At 36.8% G+C, this 21,075-nt stretch overlaps 2 protein-coding genes across 3 annotated transcripts; both read right to left on the bottom strand.

The window, feature by feature from the left end:
• Nucleotides 1–1,156: 1,156 nt before the first annotated feature.
• LOC109180281 (RNA exonuclease 4) lies at nucleotides 1,157–3,347 on the bottom strand. The gene is made up of 7 exons (XM_019329773.1): nucleotides 3,272–3,347; nucleotides 2,694–2,845; nucleotides 2,462–2,592; nucleotides 2,155–2,366; nucleotides 1,838–2,044; nucleotides 1,654–1,734; nucleotides 1,157–1,551 (listed from the first exon to the last, which is right to left on the bottom strand). Exons 1-7 carry the CDS (start codon nucleotides 3,280–3,282, stop codon nucleotides 1,314–1,316), a joined length of 1,032 nt encoding a protein of 343 aa, XP_019185318.1. The 5' UTR covers nucleotides 3,283–3,347; the 3' UTR covers nucleotides 1,157–1,313.
• A 4,153-nt stretch (nucleotides 3,348–7,500) lies between these two features.
• LOC109180154 (L-aspartate oxidase, chloroplastic-like) lies at nucleotides 7,501–17,504 on the bottom strand. 2 transcript variants are annotated; one of them, XM_019329628.1, is made up of 9 exons: nucleotides 17,156–17,504; nucleotides 16,689–16,832; nucleotides 15,391–15,748; nucleotides 15,040–15,282; nucleotides 14,670–14,726; nucleotides 14,478–14,558; nucleotides 14,049–14,110; nucleotides 12,912–13,964; nucleotides 7,501–7,516 (listed from the first exon to the last, which is right to left on the bottom strand). In XM_019329628.1, exons 2-8 carry the CDS (start codon nucleotides 16,820–16,822, stop codon nucleotides 12,953–12,955), a joined length of 1,947 nt encoding a protein of 648 aa, XP_019185173.1. In that variant the 5' UTR covers nucleotides 16,823–16,832; nucleotides 17,156–17,504; the 3' UTR covers nucleotides 7,501–7,516; nucleotides 12,912–12,952. The 2 variants fall into 2 exon arrangements, with proteins under 2 accessions (XP_019185173.1, XP_019185172.1); XM_019329627.1 differs by lacking the exon at nucleotides 7,501–7,516 and having other exon boundaries at nucleotides 12,762–13,964.
• Between the last annotated feature and the right edge of the window lie 3,571 nt (nucleotides 17,505–21,075).

Here is a 21,075-nt window from a genome sequence, read left to right as displayed (position 1 = left end):
CACCATGCGTGCTTGTCTTCCTAACCCAACAAGACTTGGTCCAACCTCCTTCTTTCACCCCCCACTTGGGTCAATACTTTCCCAATAAAATGGACCCCTAGGGTCCCATATCCCCATCAGTATCTAACATGGCATGAATTGTAGGAGGATCAATTGAGTGCTTATTCAAATCATGAACTCCTGTCAAGAAGTAAGGTTAATAGCGGTCGAAGGTAATCGATCCTGACCGATGTCGGATACGACCAATCGCGATAGTATATTCAATTCCCTACCATAAATACTAGGAGTTTGAGATTGAATTTAGGATGAGTTTTTTTGTATGTAGAAGTGTAAAGTTTGATGTTAAGTTTCAAAACTAAATTAGTTCGATATACTATTGGTTCTTGTTGGATGGTGAAAAGTTTATAGAGTGAGGGTAAATATATTTTTCAATCTATTTCAAAATAAACGCTTAGAAAACTAGATAAAAATAGAATAAATTAAATATGAAGAATATTCAATGCTTAATCTTATAAAATAAGAATAAGGGTCTACAATTTAAAAATACAATTAGGTCACGGAACAAAAAAAAAAAAGAATAATTACACCTTTCAATAAGCTAAATCTGTACGATATCACTTGACAGCCGGTATCCTCCCCTCTGTGATCTTTTGGTTACCTAGTTATAAAAAAAAAAGGACAACAACTGAACCTTGGACTCGGGGCATTTAGAATGTCGAGTTGACATCGGACTTTATTTTATGTATTTTGCTATTTACCATTTACCATCATGCAATCCCTAAATTTTAATTTGAAAAACTTTGCATGAACTGATTTACTTTAGAAGTTCTTAAAATAAACATTTCACCCTTTAAACTGAAAAAATAAAATAAAATTGAATTCTAATAATGTTCTTCGAGGATTGAATCAATCTTTGTTGGGATAGAGTATGCAAAAAAGATTATAACAAAAATAAATCGCATATAATAATTAAACAACTCGATCATGTATATATCTTAATAAAGCAAGACACCACATATATATATATATATATATATAATGTATTATTAATAAAATGAGCTTACATTCATACATATTATAGTACATAATGATGAATGACATCATACTAGTTATAACTTTATCATTATAAATGGGTAACATAATATTATGGTGATTCATTTGTTTATAATCAGAAATTAATTTGAAGGGCTAATTAATTAGATATAATTTTTCTTGTTGGTGGCATTTAAATAAATTCAATTCCATTACATGCAGTTCTTCTTTGAAAGGTCAAAATGCATATATATATATATATATGCATGGTTGCCAGCCAGCTAATTGGAGTCCAAGCACCAGCAATAGTAATCAGTCCTTGAGAGTTCCAGTAAATTTTCTGGGCTCATCCTCTCAAGCTCAGTTTGCCTCCAAGAAGCATAGTTATTTCTGTTCTGAGGATCTGTTGCCAGTGGGTAATCCTGCGTTCTATGAGCTAGAGATCTCATTCTCGTGTACAGCCTCATCGTCCCAACACAGTCCTCGTACGGATCTTGTATTCCTGTCTGCGTGTCATATCTGCAAATTAAATCCGATCCCCCAAGAAACATTACATTATATCCTTAAATCTCGAAAAACGTTTCTTTTTAGTTGAGACGGAATATATATTGTCAAACTTACCCGAGATATGCTTTTGTTAGGTACTTGAGGGAGTTGCTGAGTTTGCTTGTTTTCATCAGTGGAGGGTACTTTGCAGTGTCCCTGTAAAATGATTAGAAGGTATAGTTAAACCTAGGATTTTAGATGTATTTTCGAAAATTAAGGTAATCATGACCAAGTTGATTAACATGAGATATATGCATGCCTGATTAACATTGGAGGGTACTCGAGTTCTAAGCATTTGAGGTCATGATCCAAGCCATGGCCGACAAGAATCCTAGCCCTTCCGCTTCTGGAACGGATTTGCCATATTGGGTCCCCGTTGCATAGGTAATCTTGAATCTTCCTTGACACCTGCTTCAATGGCATTGCATCCCTTAAAAATTCCGGCCTCATTCCCGTGGATTCATACCTGGAAATTATATTAATATAATCAAGAACATCATCGTACACTGTTCGGTGAAACTTACATCATATATCGATCAATAGCCCGACCACAGTACAGTTTTGTTAGTTACGTACCTGTAATTGGTGACGGGAAGGGTTGGCTTGACATAGGCGTGGAAGATGATCCTTTCATACTCATCGACAAGGCAAACCCTAGCGCAAAGATCCAGGGAGCCATCGCTGCCGCCGCCGACCATTTTGCAGGCAAGCGCAACCGCCTTTCCTCGGCTACTGTCAATCCTCAGCTCATCCTGAATGCCTAAGCTGGCCATGCGGTACAGGATCGCCTGCATGTATAGAATCAACAATGAATTTCTTCTAGTTTGGGAGATGTATAGAATCAACAACGTAATTAGTTATTAACAGTTCGCAGATGACATACGTTGTTGGGTCGAGAAAATTGGCAGGTGGACCTGTGAGCCCAAAGTGCGTTCCTGCTACTGAAGATTGTCAAGCACAGGTCGCATCCCCTTTCCTTGAAAATCCTTTCACAGTCCACCTTTGGCAGTGGCCCTACAGGTAAAAAAAAAAAACATTTTTAAAATTAGTATCACCAATTTAAAAATAGTAAATTATAAGACAGGTAAAATAAGACGGTGGTCTAAAATAGGTACCAATGAGATGTTCCCGGAGGGACTCGAAGGAGCGGCAGTGCTTCCTGCAAATCCCACACATGGGCTCATGGACGGAATGGTAGGAAATCCTCATGTGTTCCACCAGGTGCTCCATCTTGTTGAATTGCCGAAAACAAGCAGCACACTTGTTCCTGCATGCCCTCCACCATTCCAAAATCAAATTAAACTCATATATGCATGCATTATGATGGATTATATTAACACAGAGTCTGAATTAATTAACCCGAATATATGAATGAATGTGACAAGTACAGGATTAAATGATAATACTGAACGAATATAACGACAATAATGAGCGAATATACGTCACGGGGACGAATATAATATTGTATTAATGGTGTATAAAGTGCTATTACAAGAGCAGAGATTATGTAATGACGAGACAAAAGTAAGTAATTAGGACAAGAGATGTCTAAACAAGACACAAATTAAGGTTTTTATACTCAGCTCCATGAGGGGTTTTTAGACATATGCCACTATACTATAAGGTTTATAGTAGTATCACTATAAGTATTAAAAAAAAATCTATTAATTGACCGACTATATCAATCAAGTACCTGCCCTCCATTGCGTGTATTGTAACTCTAGAAGAATATAGGTAGTTGCAGTAATGGGGAACGAATGAACTCAATCTTGTTGCACTTGAGAAGTGAGGAATGGGAGGGGGAGGGCAAAGCTATTTATATTAGTTGCAGAGAGTTATTCGATATTCCCGCATTGATAGTTCAGTTGATTTTTGGGTGATAAATTGTGAATAATGACAAAAAATAATAATTCCTTGGCCTATCTGCAATGCAATATATTCCATATTCCTTTTTTAACTTATAGGATAAGTACAAAATCATGTAAGTTAATCGAATTTTGATGGTATACAAATATGATTTAGACGCTATAATGGAAAAAAGATAAGCATTTGAGATATTCTTGGACAATATGCGAGTTCGCATGTTATGTGAGCAGTATAGTGTAATCTAATACGGAGTATATTACAATCATATCATAGGTATGGAGTATAATTTATGTGGCCCATGCACACTGATGAACTGAAATGAAGTCTCTAGTTAACTTGGAATCTGGAATCTTCTTTCATGCCAAGGCAATGGCAGCCGGCCACCACATATTATTGAAGGCCTATTGCATCACCAACACTGCTAAAAAGAAAAAAAAGTTAACCGACGTATATTTAGTAACGTGAAAACCTATTTTTATAGTGGCTAATGTTATGTTATCTTTAATTACACAGTTAATTTGTTGGAAGAAGAAAAATAAAGAAGCATGCAGCAGTTCCAGTTCTGTTTTGTTTAGTTTGGCTGAGGCTATTTTTATCTTTTCTCTCCTACCGGTGTAACAAACTTTCCCGCCCTTATGCTTTGGTGTTTAGGCGTTCTCCTTCTTCCTGTAACAGTCGAGACAATTCACAATGCAAATTACCATTCCTTTTTCTCTCTTTCCTTTCAAGCTAGTTCGCATATGATTTGTGTTCCAACATGGTATCAGAGCACCTTCATCGGAGCACATACGCAGCAGCCGTGATCGGAGAACGATCCACAGATCCGATCATCGGAGAAGCCAGTCCGCAGACTCACGCCGCACCACCTCCGGTGCCTGCTTCGATTCCACAGGAGAATCCGATCACTCAGCGAGGCAGAGCTCAGGTTGCGGACGACGTGGAGAATCCGTTTTTTCTCAGCCAAAATGAGAATCCCAACGCAGTGCTAGTCAGTCCTCTACTCGCTGGGAGCTCCAACTATGAATCATGGAGTGTATCAATGCGGATTGCGCTGGAAATTAAGAACAAATGGTGCATCATTAATGGAAGTGTCGCAGAACCGAGTAGCGATCATCATCTACACGCAGCGTGGAGGAGATGTAATCTTATGGTATGTTCCTGGATTCTTCGCTCAGTACATACTTCCATAGCACAAAGTATCTTACATCTAGATAGGGCGAAAGATGTATGGGAAGACCTGAGACGTAGGTTCTCACAACACGATGCTCAGAGAGTATCGATCCTGCAGAGTGACATATATGGCTTAAAACAGGGAAGCTTGTCCATCAATGAGTATTACACAAAGTGTAAGACTCTCTGGGAGCAGTTGAACACTCTGAGACCTCTCCCCCAATGTACGTGCAACGCGAGATGCATCTGTAAGTTGACCGAAAAAATCAGGAACGAAAGAGAAGAGGATTATGTCATACGATTCCTTCAGGGATTAAATGACGAGTACAACAATCTCAAATCCAGTGTGCTAGTTTTGGATCCTCTGCCAGAAGTCTACAAGGTGTTCGTCATGGCCGAAAAACTTGAGAGACAGATTACCTTTGCTAATCTGAGTGCTTGCAACTTGAACATAGACGCCACGCAAGCCAATGCAGTTCATCAGAATTCATCTGAAGAAGTCATAGCCGCCTTGAACACCTACAATAAGCGATACGGAAACAATAACAAAGGTGCAAAGTGTACCTATTGCGAGATGAGTGGCCACACGATTGAAAAATGTTACAAGAAGCACGGATATCCACCGGGGTGGATTCCGGGCTTCAAGTCGAAAGGAAAACAGCAACAATCCGCAGCAGTAATTGCTAATGACCAGGCAGACTTCGCTAACACATCTGAACAGATCCAAAGGCTACTAACTCTTCTCCAGAATCAAGTTGGGCAGATCTCCAATACTAAGGCTATGGCAGCAGTCTCTCTTGTACCAAACTTCAACAAACAAGAGTCTACAACTGAAGGCAAGTACTATAATAATCTTGTCAACTCTATATCTCTTTGTAATTCCACATGGATCATAGACTCCGGAGCTACGGACCACATTACTTGTTCACTTGATTTCTTTCTTGATTATCATGTTGTTCAAAGAACTGAGGTGAACTTACCTACTGGAAACCGGATTCATGTCAAACACATGGGCAGTATAGTTCTTGATGGTGGAATATGCTTGAAAGATGTTCTTCACATACCATGTTTCAAGTTCAATATATTGTCCGTAAGCAAGCTGTTAAAAGATGGTGGCTACAGTCTAATTTTCTCTTCTGAACAGTGTGTGATTCAGGACATGCTTGGGAAGAAGATTGGTTTAGCTAGACAAGAGAAGGGCCTTTACATTTTGGATCAATCCTTGCCTGCTATTGGGCATGCTGTTAGACATGATGTTTTTTCTGTTCAAAGTAGTAATGCCGAGTTGTGGCACAAAAGATTGGGACATTTCCCCATTAATAAAATCCATCTTTTGAAATATATTGAGATTGCTAACCATAAAACTGCTGCCTGTGATATTTGCCATCTAGCTAAACACAAGAGATCATCGTTTCCTATGAGTATAAGCATCTCAAGAAAATGTTTTGATTTGCTCCACATTGATATTTGGGGGCCGTTTCCGGTTCATTCTTTGAAAGGAGAAAGATATTTTCTCACCATAGTTGACGACTACTCCAGGTTCACATGGCTTCACCTCTTGAAGAATAAGTCAGAGGTCAGACTCATTAAGAATTTTCATGCCAAAGTCCTAACACAATTTGGAACTCTGATTAAGGCCATTCGTTCCGATAATGGTTTAGAGTTCAGCATGCAGCAGTTCTTTGAGGAGAAAGGTATTGTTCATCAAAGGACCTGCCCCTATACACCACAGCAAAACGCCATTGTTGAACGCAAGCATCAACACAACTCAATGTCTTCTCCGATTCCGACTGGGCCACATGTTCAGAATCTCGTCGGTCCATAACAGACTTTTGTGTGTTTCTTGGCAGTGCGTTGATTTCTTGGAAATGCAAGAAACAATCGACGGTATCTAGATCCTCCTCCGAAGCCGAGTACAGGGCTTTAGCCACGACTGTAAGCGAAGTCTAATGGATCACCTTCCTTCTCTCCGATTTGCAGATGAAAATGAAGAAGCCTGCAGCAGTGTTTTGCGACAACAAATCCGCTATTGCCATAGCCGAGAACTCTGTATTCCATGAACGCACAAAGCATATCGAGATAGACTGTCATCTCGTACGCGAAAAAGTTTCCCAAGGTTTCATAAAGCTTCTCTCTGTCACATCTTCGAATCAAACGGCCGACGGGTTCACTAAACCCCTTCCAATACCACAGTTTCAGTTGTTTACATCTAAGTTGGGCACACAAGATTTGTATGCGCCAACTTACGGGGGGGTGTTGGAAGAAGAAAAATAAAGAAGCATGCAGCAGTTCCAGTTCTGTTTTGTTCAGTTTGGCTGAGGCCATTTTTATCTTTTCTCTCCTACCGGTGTAACAAACTTTCCCGCCCTTATGCTTTGGTATTTAGGCGTTCTCCTTCTTCCTGTAACAGTCGAGACAATTCACAATGCAAATTACCATTCCTTTTTCTCTCTTTCCTTTCAAGCTAGTTCGCATATGATTTGTGTTCCAACATAATTTAATAATAACAAGATTTTTAATTTATTATTATTTTTTTATAGAAATTGTCTATTGACTTTTTTAATTTGAACGTGTTAGATCAATTATGAGTAATCTAGACTCGGTAGGATTTCACTATAGACAACCTGATGATATATACGTAATTACGTATGTTTCCCTTGAGGTCCCACAACGTCTGTAGTGCTAAAATGTCGATATATACGTATACGTGGTATTGTGGTGAGTATGCTGTATGCATGCATGCATGAAGATAAAAAGAGGAGATAGCAACTAGGCAATATGGTTTGGTATAATTGTATAGGAAAGAAAGGAATTACATGTAATTTGGCGATAAAAAAATAAGATGGCCTAGGAATTCAAATTATAGGGAGTAATAGAATTTTGGGAATATATCCTCCTAGGCCAATCCCAGCGTAGGAACCATTGGTCCAGACTATGCATTTTTTTAGATTAAAATCCTTGTACCAAGTCTAATATATCCTTCATTGTGCATGGATGCATTTTATAAGGTACAAATACGGTAGCTACATGCTTAGATAGGTTTAATTTTTTTTTTTTTTTTTTTTGAAAGGAGATAGGTTTAATTTGATACTACATCATTTGATAATCGATCCAATCAATCAAATGTAAACTTTTTTTTTTTTTTTTTTGGGGGGGGGGGGGGGGGGGGGGTTAAAACATCATCCTGTGTTGTCTCTTCTTCCATGCATCAACCCCTATGATCATATCATTTTAATTTCCTGGGCCAAAAGAGAGCCAACATGCATTTTTCGACAGGAGTAGACACATATATAATGTCCGAGATTGAGAACGCTAAGCAAGTCGCAGGTAGTATCTAGGAGTTTACTTAGCTTATAGGAGGAAATGTTAAGTTTATTTATCTAAAATAATGACCAAGACACCAAGTGATTAAAATATAAAGTTTAATTTATATAAATATTTTTTGAATAAACCTCGTTGTATAGTATTTTTCTAATACTATTTATCTCACGCATGTGCCTAATGATCATCAACATATGTAAGAAGAAAGGGATAGAGAATAAAATAATGGTGTGTTTGGTTCGCACAAGAGAATCAAATTCAGAACGAGAATCAAATACTTAATAATGGTAATGAATTTTGGTGAAAGTATTTTGCATGTTTGGTAGTGGATGGAATTGAAATGATTACCAATATTGATGTTTGGTTAGGTATGACCTTGTAATGGGAATAAATGTTTTAAAAATACAAAAATAAAAATTTAAGACAATTAATTCTAATATAGTGACATCCAAAACATCAATATGAACCAACAATAAAAATCAAAACAAAAATATCTAAAAGCAGTAGTAATCCAAACTTAAAAATTAGATTACTAATAAGATGAGATATAACGATACATGTTTTGAATTATATTAGAGAATGAAATTTTTAATTAAAAAAGTAATCAAAACTCATAATTGTGTTTTAAAAAATTGTCAACCAAATACTAAATATGATTTTGATTCTTATTAAACTCAGGAACCAAATGCACCATAAAATTGTATGAAGTCCTATACATCTCCGATCCGTGCAGAATAAGGGCGATGGAATGAGACGAAAAGTGGTTGACTTCGCAAATACGTGGAGCCCACTTCCCCATCAACAAGACCATCTTTTTGACCGGTTGACTGGGGCTTGACAGGAATGACAGATATTCTATATTCGTGAAGATGGAAAAGCAATGGGGGATATTTCATTTGATTCTGGTCCAAATATATATTATATTCTGGCTGCATTATATTAGGACATTTCCTCATGCATGGGAATGGGAGTATAATTAAGGATGTCATACATTAAACCCCACATAACATAGATTCGACCATGATCAAATCTTATATCATATAAAATATAATTTGTGACATATCAATTATTTTAATCAACTTTACAACCAAGTTATTTACATAAACACACATCATATGACACAATAATAATATTTAGTATTCGTAGTTTATGATTTTATACGCTTTAAAAATAATAATACATCAATGAAGCCTAAACTAAACTAGTAATAATCTAACTTATATGGCAAAAAAATCAATAGTCTTTTCTTTTAATGCAAAATAATCAATAGTCTAATTTGACACGGAGTGCTTTTTTCTACCCCTCAAACATTATCTTTGCTAGGGGTGAACGCTGAGCGAATTTGGGGAGAATCTGCTAAAGACGGATTTTAAAAATCTCATCGCATTAGTATCTACAAAGAGTGGGAATCCAATTCGATCCGATCCGATCCAATCCGCTAATAGTGAATTTAGCAAATTAGATGCGGATCAAATAACGAATTTTAGGTTTAAAAAATAAAATAAATTATAATACAAGATTTCAAACATTAAAAAATTAAAATAATCAATTTTCAAGCATTCCATTAAAAAAAAAACAAAAAAAATTCAATTTTTAATACTTGTGTGAGACGGATCGAGTCGGGTGAGTTGATATGTAAGTATAATACTTATACTAGCAAATGTAATACTAATTAGGAATAAAGTGTTTGTTACTTATAAGGAAAAATGTAATACTTTTAAGGACAAATATAATAGTATTACCTTTTTCATCAAAAGCATTACAGAGTATATTAATTATAAGAGAAAATATAATACTTTTGATGAAAAAAAAAAAAGAGTAATATTTTTATATCAAAATGTAAAAGCATTACATTTTAATTCAAAAGTATTTCATTTTTTCATATAAGTAATGCAAATTTAGTATATATTACATTTGCTAGTATAAATATTACATTTTATCTTGACCCGATCTGTCTCATTAATAAGATATAACAATTCTTTTAAAAGTCACATTCGTATCCAATCCATTAGTGACGAATTTTCACTAAGTGCATCCATATCTCATCCTCTTACCTATTTCATTCCATGCGGAATAGAATTCTTATTTCTTCTAAATTCATTATGTGAACCAAACGAGCAGTAAGTGAATACAAATTGAATCAGAACGAATTTGGCGCATCATTGCTTACCTCTAATCTTTCCCTTCGCATTGGAAAGGGAGGATAACAAAGCGGCAAAAGCTAGCTATCTAGCTCGCATATGATTCTTCAAAGTCAAACCTCAAAAGAATGGTCAAAAGTAAAGCAAAGTAGAAGTGTTTTTACGACTGGGTGTATGGAGAAAGAATATATATATATATATATATATATATATATATATATATATATATATATATATATATATATATATGCATGGATAGACATGATGAGGAATTGAGGATGATATTGCGAGCTAGGTTGGACAGCGGGTGACATTTGATACTATGTTGATTTTACAATTTATGCAGTTGACGGTCGATCAACATAATGTTTCGAAAAACAAGAAAAATGCTAAGCGAAATTCAAAGAATCATGAGAAAGTATTATTGTTTTTGGCAAAAATTAATGGATTTTAAACCATTTACAAGCCATCTTTTGGATATTTATATAACTCAAATTTAATTATGTTACCCTGCCAAAGACTTTATGGTCAAGTGGTATAATTGTGATCCAACTCCATTGTGGGGATTTTGATTCTTTGTGCTCATCCGTTAGTGTTTGTTACTTAGAGAAAACGTAATCCAACTATAATATTTTTGATGAAAAAAAATAATACTTTTACATCAAAATGTAAAAGTATTACATTTTTCATATTAATAATGGACATTTTATTCAGATTTAGTATTACATTTGTTAATATAAATATTACATTTCATGATCCGATACGTCTTACGGACAAGAATCCGTGAGACGGTCTCATATAAAATTTTGCCAATATTGGTATATTACTGCGTTTTCTATATATGGTTTGTTTGTTTGTTTTTAAGGAAATAAATGGCTTGTTTTAATTCCCACAAATGTTTCTATAAATGGTTATTATTCTTCCAATTTTTTCGATCAGAGGAGAGGAGCAGACTCCAAAAAGGAATCACAAGTCTAAAGTAATGAGTTCTAACCATCATCCAGGCGTTATGGTCCCTCTCACATTGGAATCTGTATAAAAGCGACAATATATGGTCAGACATGCAAGAATATAATGGAGCTAAGGAAACGTATTGTGTATGTAGGTGACGATGAATCTCTGCCCCATGAAAGTTAGTGACTACTCCGTATATATGTTCTGCCTTTTTTGCCTCCATTTTTCAAAAAAGCATAAAAGTACCAATGAAAAAATAAAAAAGCAGCCATTGTTTGACTCATTTTAATTTAGCTTTGGCAAGTTGAGCACCACGACAAAAAACTTACCTTGTGTTTGATTCAAAATAGATAAGAATATACATACAAGGAACATGTCTTATGTACATATAATTAATTAAGATTGGGAGTTAGAATGTTTGATACATGATGGTATCATGGCCCCTTGTGATGAAATTAAGATGCTTATTTGCGATAAATAGAAGAGTATTTTATTTATTTATTTTTTTAGAAAAATGACGCTTTTTCCCCCTGAGTTATATACTTATAGTCATTTTTCCCCCTCAATTATTTAGGTAAGCACATTAGCCCCCTCAATTATTCTAAAAGTCGTGATTTTTCCCCCTGATATATTAAATTGACATTTCTACTCTTAAAGTAAACATTTTATTTATTTTACTTCTCCAACAAATTATCACGTATACGTAGGGATGACCACGGTTCAGATCAAACTGAACCGGACACTATAGCAATTGAATTAAAAGTTTCCGGTTATGATTCAAATCTAGAACCTAATATTTGGATTTCAATTTATTAAAATTATGAATAGAAAAAATTAGATCTTGAACCGTGAATCGGCGGTTCTGGATCCGGTTCGCAATTTTGAACCGTCTTTATTTTAAAATTTTATTTTTTATTTTAAATAGTCTAAATTCAGCAATAAATATATTTTATTTTTTTAGTTCGGTACATGAATCATCCGTTCCGGTTCGCGATTTTAATAAACTCTAAATATCGAGTTTCGATTCTAAATTGTAATTGGAATATTTCGGTTTGGTTGCTATAGTGTTTGTTTGGTTTGAACCAAATTATTGTCATAATTTGTTGGAGAAGGAAAATAAATGAAATATTTATTTTAAGGGTAAATATGTCCATTTAACATTTCAGGAGGAAAAACAGCTACTTAAATAATTCAGGGGAGAAAGTGCTATAAGTATATAACTTAGGGGGAAGAAGTGCCATTTTCCCTATTTTTTTTTTTGTTATCATATGCTATAATATGTTAAATTCTTATGTTGATCTTACGTTTTCATGTAGCTAAATAACGACCAATCCTTTATATATGAAGCGGTCACAATCTTTTTTTTTTTTTTTTTTTTTTTTTTGAAAGCGAAGCGGTCACAATCTAAACTTACGAAATCATCTTAGTCTTTGACCAATAAAATATGTCAACAAAAGCCTACAAAGTTATTAGTAATTCACAGTGCTACCAATACATTACGAGTAGAAATAGGTTGTGCCGTGTTAGACCTTTGCAAATTACGCTCGGACAAATTAAATTTTACCGTGGATCATGGTCCAAATGCTGCCATTTCTTTTAATGAAAAGAAACATCACACGTTACGTCCAACTAATAATGCTTTTATGACGTATTCAATTTAATTCTTTCACTATAATTTCATACATCACAACTAAAGTATCATTTTAATTTAACTATAGTTTAAACTCAATATGGAAAAATAGAAGACCAACTTATGGTCTCATGAAAGGCAACAAAGCAAGAGTATAGTAGTGCACTACAGAAGAAACTTCAATCTTGTTTGTGAAGTCTGAAACTTAAATTAGATAGAACCTAATGTAGCTCATAATCATGCTGAAAACTTGGGCATGAAAAGCAATGATAGATAAGCCCAGGCACGCACGCTAACACATTGCTTGTTTGTGCAGTTGCCGAGAGCTCCAAGTGTTGTTCAATGGTGAAGAAGGAAGAATGATGGTTGGTAACCTCAAGCTCTCTTCAACATGGGGGAAATCAATGGTGTAGTGAAGCCCACGGCTCTCGTGCCTTGACAGAGCACTACTCACCACAAGTTTGGCACAGCAGAAGAGGTTCCTCATTTCACAGGCTTCCAGTCCCACCATGGTTGCTTCCCAACCCTGCTGAAACAAGTAGGTTTCCCACTCCACTTCCAGCTCTCCAATCCTCTTCTCTGCGGTTTCTAGCCTCGTTGTTGACCTCACGATTCCAACGCATTCCCACATCATAGATTGCAGCTCTTTCCTCACTTCCTTTGTCTTTAGGATGATTTTGTGAAGTGTTAAATCGTCTAGTGATGTCGGGACTACAGGTCGTGGCCACCAGCCCGAATCGCCATGGTCAATTCTGGAGCCTGTCATGTGGTCAATTGAAGGCTGGACAGCTCTTCTTGCAAAAACCAGAGCCTCGAGTAATGAGTTACTGGCAAGCCGGTTTGCACCGTGCAAGCCTGTGCAGGCAACCTCGCCTGCTACATAAAGGCCTTGCACATTAGTCTCCCCTTGTAGCCCGGCCCGAACCCCCCCACACATGTAATGAGCCGCGGGCACCACTGGGATTGGTTCCCGGGTTATGTCCACCCCATACCGGAGACACTCAGCAGCTATGTTTGGGAAATGTGAGAGAATTTTTTCTTTGCCTCGGTGACTTATGTCCAGAAGAACATACTTCTCGTTCCGCTTTTTGAGCTGGTCGTCTATGCTTCTTGCTACCACATCCCTTGGCGCGAGCTCTGCTCTCTCATCATACAAGGGCATGAACCTCTCCATGTCCAAGTTATAAAGAATGCCTCCATCACCCCTCACGGCTTCAGTAATCAGAAAGGAATTTTCGCGGGCAATGGTTGGTCTGATGGGGAGGCCTTCATCAGCTAAGGCAGTTGGGTGAAATTGCACAAACCTGGCAGCACAGACATTTTATAGAATGAAATTAGTTCTTGAACCTTGCAACCGTCTCTCGTAACTTGAATTAAATGTTACTCACTCCATGTTAGAAATAACAGCCTGAGCTCGGTGAGCCATAGCAATTCCATCTCCAGTGGCAACCTTCACATCCACAACAGAATTAGAACGATGCACAATGCTAATACAACTTGTAAATTGTTGAGTTTGTCTCATATAAGGATTAGGAATATGTGTTTGCCTCATACTAGGAATAGGAGTGAAGCGGCTAGACCTATCCCTAAGGGTTGTGCCACCACTATCACCACTGTCATCACACTATGAATAAAAGAATACTTTCACTCCTGTGGATGTAGGCACATTGCCAAACCACGTAAATCTTGTCTTCTTTACCTTTCTGCCATTGTTATTGTTTTTTGTTCTTGTTAATCTCTACATAAATCTTCATAACATGGCCACTTGAGTTCCAGGTGGAACACAGAAAGTGGCATTTACACAAGAGAACCCCTACCAGAGGATTAGTGGTTGATGGATATATATGCCCAGCTCCGCCTGATGCAACCAGAGTTACCTTTGAAATGAATCTTACTACCTATAGTTCAAACGGGAAGGCACAGGACAAAGCAATCAGTTCAATGTCTTGATTAATACATGAATTTTAAAAAATGTCCAAGTAATAAGAACAAATCTCATCATATCTTACCTCTAAGGTTTCAGTGATCAAGGTGTCAACTCCATGACAAATAGTGTCAGAACCATCCTGCAGCCAGAATTCACTTTGATATAAATTTTAATGCACTCCATGCTTAAAGTTATGTTGAGCATAACCATTAATGTACAATCCAACTATCAGCTTAGATTCAATTTGGTATCAGAGCCAGGTGACTACGGTCCACCTGTTGCTTGGAACCCACCGCACACGTGAGGGGTTAGGAAACCCGTTAATTTGTACTTAAATTATCCATCATACTAGCACAATAGTAAATTGCTTCGTTGGATGCAAGTAGTCATTATGGGAACCCAAATTTAGCTTCAAGTACAAAAATAACAGAAGAACAGCAAGAGAAGCAAACCTGAGATGTAAGCAAATCTATTGCAAAATGGTGCTCAAAGACATATATGTTAGGATCCTTTTTGACTGCCTCCAACAATGCCCTTTCAATTTCCCGGCCTGTCATATCTGCTGCATGCACAATTCTGCGATGAGAATGCCCTCCTTCCCTTGCCAGGTGCAAGTTCCCATCCTCCCCGTGATCAAACGAAGCACCCATGGCTATCAATTCTCTGATTCTTTCAGGTCCTTCAGTACATACAACCTGGAGAAAAAGCCACCCACGAGTTAGCTCTAAACTAGTATATATTATATAGTTTCTTTAGCAAAAGAGTACAAGCATCAAACGCAATCAATTTTTCGGAAAACATACTCTCACTGTCTCCTCATCACTGAGGTAAGCACCGGCCACAATTGTATCTTGCATATGGCTCTCCACTGAATCTTTAGGGCATAGTACAGCACTTACACCACCCTGTGCATAGTTAGTGTTACTCTCATGGGGCTCAGCTTTCGTTATCACTGCAACGCTTCCATGTTTTGCAACCTCAAGAGCATAACGAAGGCCGGCAACTCCACTACCAATAACAGCAAAGTCAAAATACTTGGTAGAACCATTCCTAAGGCATGATGCAATTGATGTTCTGTGGGACTTCCGGTTCACATAAGCTTGAGAATACGAACCATTATGTCTCTGAAGCCTTAATAATTTGGATACACCACGAGACGACCTGGAACAAATTCAAAAAGACAAAACACAAATTAGACACACCAGAAGTTACATTTGAAAGCTATTGTGCATCAATTCATCCAAATGCAAGAAACTTTGTTAGCAGTATTCCCATATGAACAAAATCTAATAATGGAATTGTGTTGCCAGGACAATTATAGCAGCACATACCACAATGTCATACATATATGGAACAAACTGGCGTTCTCAAGGAACAGTATATCAAAGCTTCATTCGCCCACACAGGCAGCTCAGTTGGCTCCCGGGTAATAAATTCTGGGCAAGTATATCAAAGCTTCACCTGCACAGGCAGCTCAGTTGGCTCCTGGGTAGTAGATTGTGGGCAAAGTATATCAAAGCTTCGCCCACATAGGCAGCTCAGTTGGCTCCTGGGTAGTAGAGTGTGGGCAAGTATATCAAAGCTTCGCCCACATAGGCAGCTCAGTTGGCTCCTGGGTAGTAGATTGTGGGCAAGTATATCAAAGTTTCGCCCACATAGGCAGCTCAGTTGGCTCCCGGGTAGTAGATTGTGGGGAAGTATATCAAAGCTTCACCTGCACAGGCAGCTCAGTTGGCTCCTGGGTAGTAGATTGTGGGCAAAGTATATCAAAGCTTCGCCCACATAGGCAGCTCAATTGGCTCCCGGGTAGTAGAGTATGGGCAAGTATATTAAAACTTTGTCCACATAAGCAGCTCAGTTGGCTCCCGGGTAGTAGAGTGTGGGCAAGTATATCAAAGCTTCACCCACATAGGCAGCTCAGTTGGCTCCCGGGTAATAGAGTGTGGGCAAGTATATCAAAGCTTCACCTGCACAGGCAGCTCAGTTGGTTCTTGGGTGGTAGACTGTGGGCAAGTATATCAGATACTTGTTCATAAACTACTAATCAAATACTAAACACAAAGTAAATAACAAATCTAGATTCATGTTCCTCCTAACATACCAAGATGGTTCTTTTTGTATGCTGCTCTGGATGGTTACACTAGAAAAATGATAAACTTGTTTACAGTTGTGACCCTTGTATGCAGCCTCACTGAAATGCAGTTGGCCGCTACCCGAAGCAATGCTAGTCGCCATTCCTATTTATCTGCGGCACAGAGAAAAGACCATGGGTATGAATCATCTTAGAGAAATCACAGAGCTTTTCTGAGGCTATCACATACTAGTTAAAGGATTCATATCATAGAAAGAGAAGAAGAATAAGAATGAAATGGAAACAGAGCAAAAGCATGAAATCAACCAGAAAACACAAGCAGAAACAGCCTACCCAGCTACAGTTAGACGCCAAGAATTCATAAAAACATAAACTTGGCACAAAAGAAACTTAATTACAAAATTTCAATCAAACACTCAGCTAGGCATTAGATTAAACGATCTGGAAGCTACTGCATACGTGAACCAAAATCTTACCTTTGTACAGATTCCAGAAGGCTTGCGTAGATTATCAGCACAAGAAAGAAAAGGTTTTTTTTTTTTTTTAAATAATTTTGGTTTTTGCCCAAGCCTTCTTCAAAGTTCAAACAATTACAGAAAATCCAAGAGATCTATTCACGATTGGTCGACGGAAATCTTCATCATGTATAATAAACCGGATATTCGGCTTCTGTGGAGGAAAAACGAAGGAAAGACGAGTTGAGAGAATATTACATTCCCCAGACGCCACAGCTGACTCTTGTTGCCAGAAGTATTCCAGAAGTTGGCGCCATGGCCTCCACCACCACCATTGGCCTTCTTTTAATCCTCATTTTTCTAACTTTTTTTTTTTGGTACAGACGATCTCTTTTTTCAATTTATTTTTCCTTTTATATATTAATTTCATTTATGACCCTTTATTTATATGTGGACTGTGGTAATTCATTTGTAGTGTTTTTTTTTCAAAACATCATTTTCTATCCTAATATTATTGTGGCATAACTTTTGTGTCCTCCATCAACAAAACTATTAAAATTTTGTAAAATACCTTGACATTTAAATTTTCAATTATAAATTATATATATATATATATATATATATATATATATAAATATAACAGGTTAACTCACTTTGTATGAAAAGATTGAAATGTTCTTGTATTTAATAATATTTCAATAATTTTATTGGCTGAAAAAAAAAACTAAAAATAAACTATAATCTACAAATCTATGACAAAAAATAAAATTAACTTTATTATATATTATATATACACTTTTAAAAAGAAAAAAAGAAAAATTATATAATTTACACTGGAAGTCGGTGTAATTAGGAGAAAAGTCCATCCACGCTTTACTTCGGTTCACTTATAAAATCACCCAAAAAAAAAAATCATAGTTGTTTTAAAAAATTTGTATATATTTTAAATAAAATTATAAATCTTTTTACCTAAAATTACGAATATATTTTGGTCTTGTTTAGTAAATGACTGTTAATTGATTGTGTTAATTAGAGCATATAACTAGTTGATAACATTATCTGATTGTAGAAATGTGTTTGGTAAATTAGTTGTTGGCTGATAGCTGTTTGGTATAATTTATTTTCTCAAAAAAACTAATTGAAAAAGTTGTTTTGAATAGTTTTTTAAATTTTAGTATTTTGAAATTACGAAAAGGTTAATAATCAAATACTTATATTAATTTTTTTAACTAAATTAAACAACTAATAGTGGTCAAATAAATCAAAATTGAGGTATACGCTAATATTTTACTAAACAGGGACTTTGTTTTGTTTGGTTGCTGACTTGCTATTGGGCGTTGGCATTTGTGGAGTAAGAGAAGAAGTTGGATTAGTCATTTCGAGTCCCAATGCTTGAGCCCAGATTCCACTCATATGGAAGAAAAGAAGCGGTTTGGATCCGCCAAGAATCAACTACCGCGCCAGCTAGCAGGCAAAATAATGGACTTAATTTGTAAGTGACGAGGTGGCTTCACAAATCACAATCATCAACCGCCATCAACCTCCAACCGTTTAAATTGTGCACTTTCCCTGTTTGCCCCCACCACACGAGAACTATTATGATAAAAGCGTAGAAAATATTGGCTAGCCAATGAGCTCCATATAAATGTCAAAGGAAAATGTGGCCTTTATCGTAGTGATGAGCCATCATTAGGTTCATGAATTGTATGGATTCATTGGTCAAGGAAGTCAACATATGTACACTATGCTTTTATCATCGACTTAACACAACTGATAAATGAGTTATTGAATAATGGACATCATTAGGTTCATGAATGGTATTGGTTCATTCTTTCAAAAGGTTAAACCCCAACCTTAAGGGTCTCTCACATTTCGACTCGACAAAGTATTTGGGAGGATGTAAATCATGATAACTCAACTGAACATGAACCATAGATAATAGACCTACGGGGACATCCGATAAAATTGTATTGGTTTATTGGTCAAGGAAGCCGTAGACCTGTTTTTATTATCGATTTAAAATAGCTAATAAATGAATTGAATTACTAATACAATTTTAATGGTTACTTAGAGTATCACCATCAATGTTTTAAAAAAATAATAATAAAAATTAAGTGTGTTGTTTTTACACAAATGAGAGATGAGATTTTTTTTTTGGTATTTCTTTCTCCACCAAGTGCAAAATTTTGTGGGGTCCATTGCCACTAAAATGGAAACAAAGTTCTCTGTCTTTCTCCGCGTGTTGAAAACAGGCACCCAGCCAGACGCATCATACCTCATCTTTTTTTTTTGTTTTGTTGCGTCATATATCCTTTTTTTTTTCTTTTTCCTTATTCTCTTCCTCCTCTCTCTTAGTGGCTTTTTAAATATTGTGTAAAGTTCAAAGCTGATGAAGATATATTCTTAATAAGGGAAGACAAATAAACTTATATGCTTTAGACTATTTACCAAGAAAGGATGGAATTATGGAAAGCATAAAAATGAATTACAAAATTGGGCCGGATCTGAGAAAGCATGGACTTAATGTTCTGAACCCCAATCTTATTTGGTCTATTCAAAATTCTAGGCCCAAATGAGTTGGTGGGCTAGAATTTGAGTTAGCGGTATTGTAGGCTTTATCGGAGATTTCACGTATAGCAATGTTATTTTATTTTTGGTTGTAAATATTCGCTTCCTTTTCTTTCCTGATCTTTTAGTATTTATTTCTTTGACTTTGTATTTTTCCTTTTCTGTCATTAGCTTTCTTGGAACAGAGGACAACCTTCTTTGTATATATGTGTTGTATTTCTATCAATGAAAGGCAAGGTTGATTTTTTCCCTTCATTCAAAACTCTTGATTTATTATGGCATCAGAACCTTCAAACAAAGAAACAGAGAGTGAGAAGAAGGCTGCTATCATCACCTACGTAGCTTCTTCTTATGCTTTGAACTCCAATGACAACCCGGGTAGTCTAATCACCCAGGTTCAATTGAAAGGAGAAAACTATGATGAATGGGTGAAGGCCATTCGCATAGCTCTTAGGGCCAAAAAGAAGTTTGGCTTTGCAGATGGAAGTATTCAACAACTAGCAGAAGACTCACCAGATTTGAAAGATTGGTGGACAGTAAACTCCATGATTGTCTCATGGATTTTGAATACTATTGAGCCTACTCTGCGGTCTATTATAACACTTAAAGAAAAAGCAGCGGATCTATGAGACGACATAAAACAACGATTCTCAATCGCTAACGGGCCTCATATTCAACAATTGCGTTCAGCCTTAGCAAATTGTAGGCAGAATGGTGAGTCAATTGCAAATTACTTTGGACGTCTCAAATTGCTCTGGGACGAACTCAACAACCTTGAACGGGTGCCTGTGTGTACATGTGGAGGGTGTAAATGCAGTCTGAGCATCCAATTGGAGAAACGAAAGGAAGAAGAACGAGTTCAATTCATCAGTTCTTGATGGGCCTTGAAGGAGAACAGTACAATACCATTCGTTCCAATATTCTGAGTCAAGACCCATTACCTAATCTCAATCGAGCTTATCATATGGTTGTTCAAGATGAACAAGCAAGGACGATAGTGAGTACACATGACAATCGTTCAGACCCCGTAAGCTATGTAATGCGAGCAGGACAAGGAAATCGTGTTACGCTAGGGGGGGGGGGTCAAAAAGGATGGAGTGACATGTGGACACTGCCACCGCACCGGGCATGATACAAGCAGATGTTTTCAACTCATTGGATACCCTGACTGGTGGGGTGCTAGACCCCGATCTAATGGTCGAAGTGCAAGTCGGGGCACTCAGCAACAGATTGGACGAGGAAAAAGTGCAACACCAAGAGTCAATGTAGCCCAAGCTGCTGTAGGTGAAATCCCTTCTCAAGCTGTCTCGATGACAAATACATAACAGACTGCTATTGGAGGACTTTCAAAGGAACAATGGAGTGCTCTCTTG

Source organism: Ipomoea nil, unplaced genomic scaffold (genome assembly GCF_001879475.1).
Source record: "Ipomoea nil cultivar Tokyo-kokei standard unplaced genomic scaffold, Asagao_1.1 scaffold1026, whole genome shotgun sequence".
NCBI lineage: Eukaryota > Viridiplantae > Streptophyta > Magnoliopsida > Solanales > Convolvulaceae > Ipomoea > Ipomoea nil.
The sequence above is the reverse complement of the archived record's forward strand: the minus strand, read 5'-3'. Positions and strand labels throughout refer to the sequence as shown.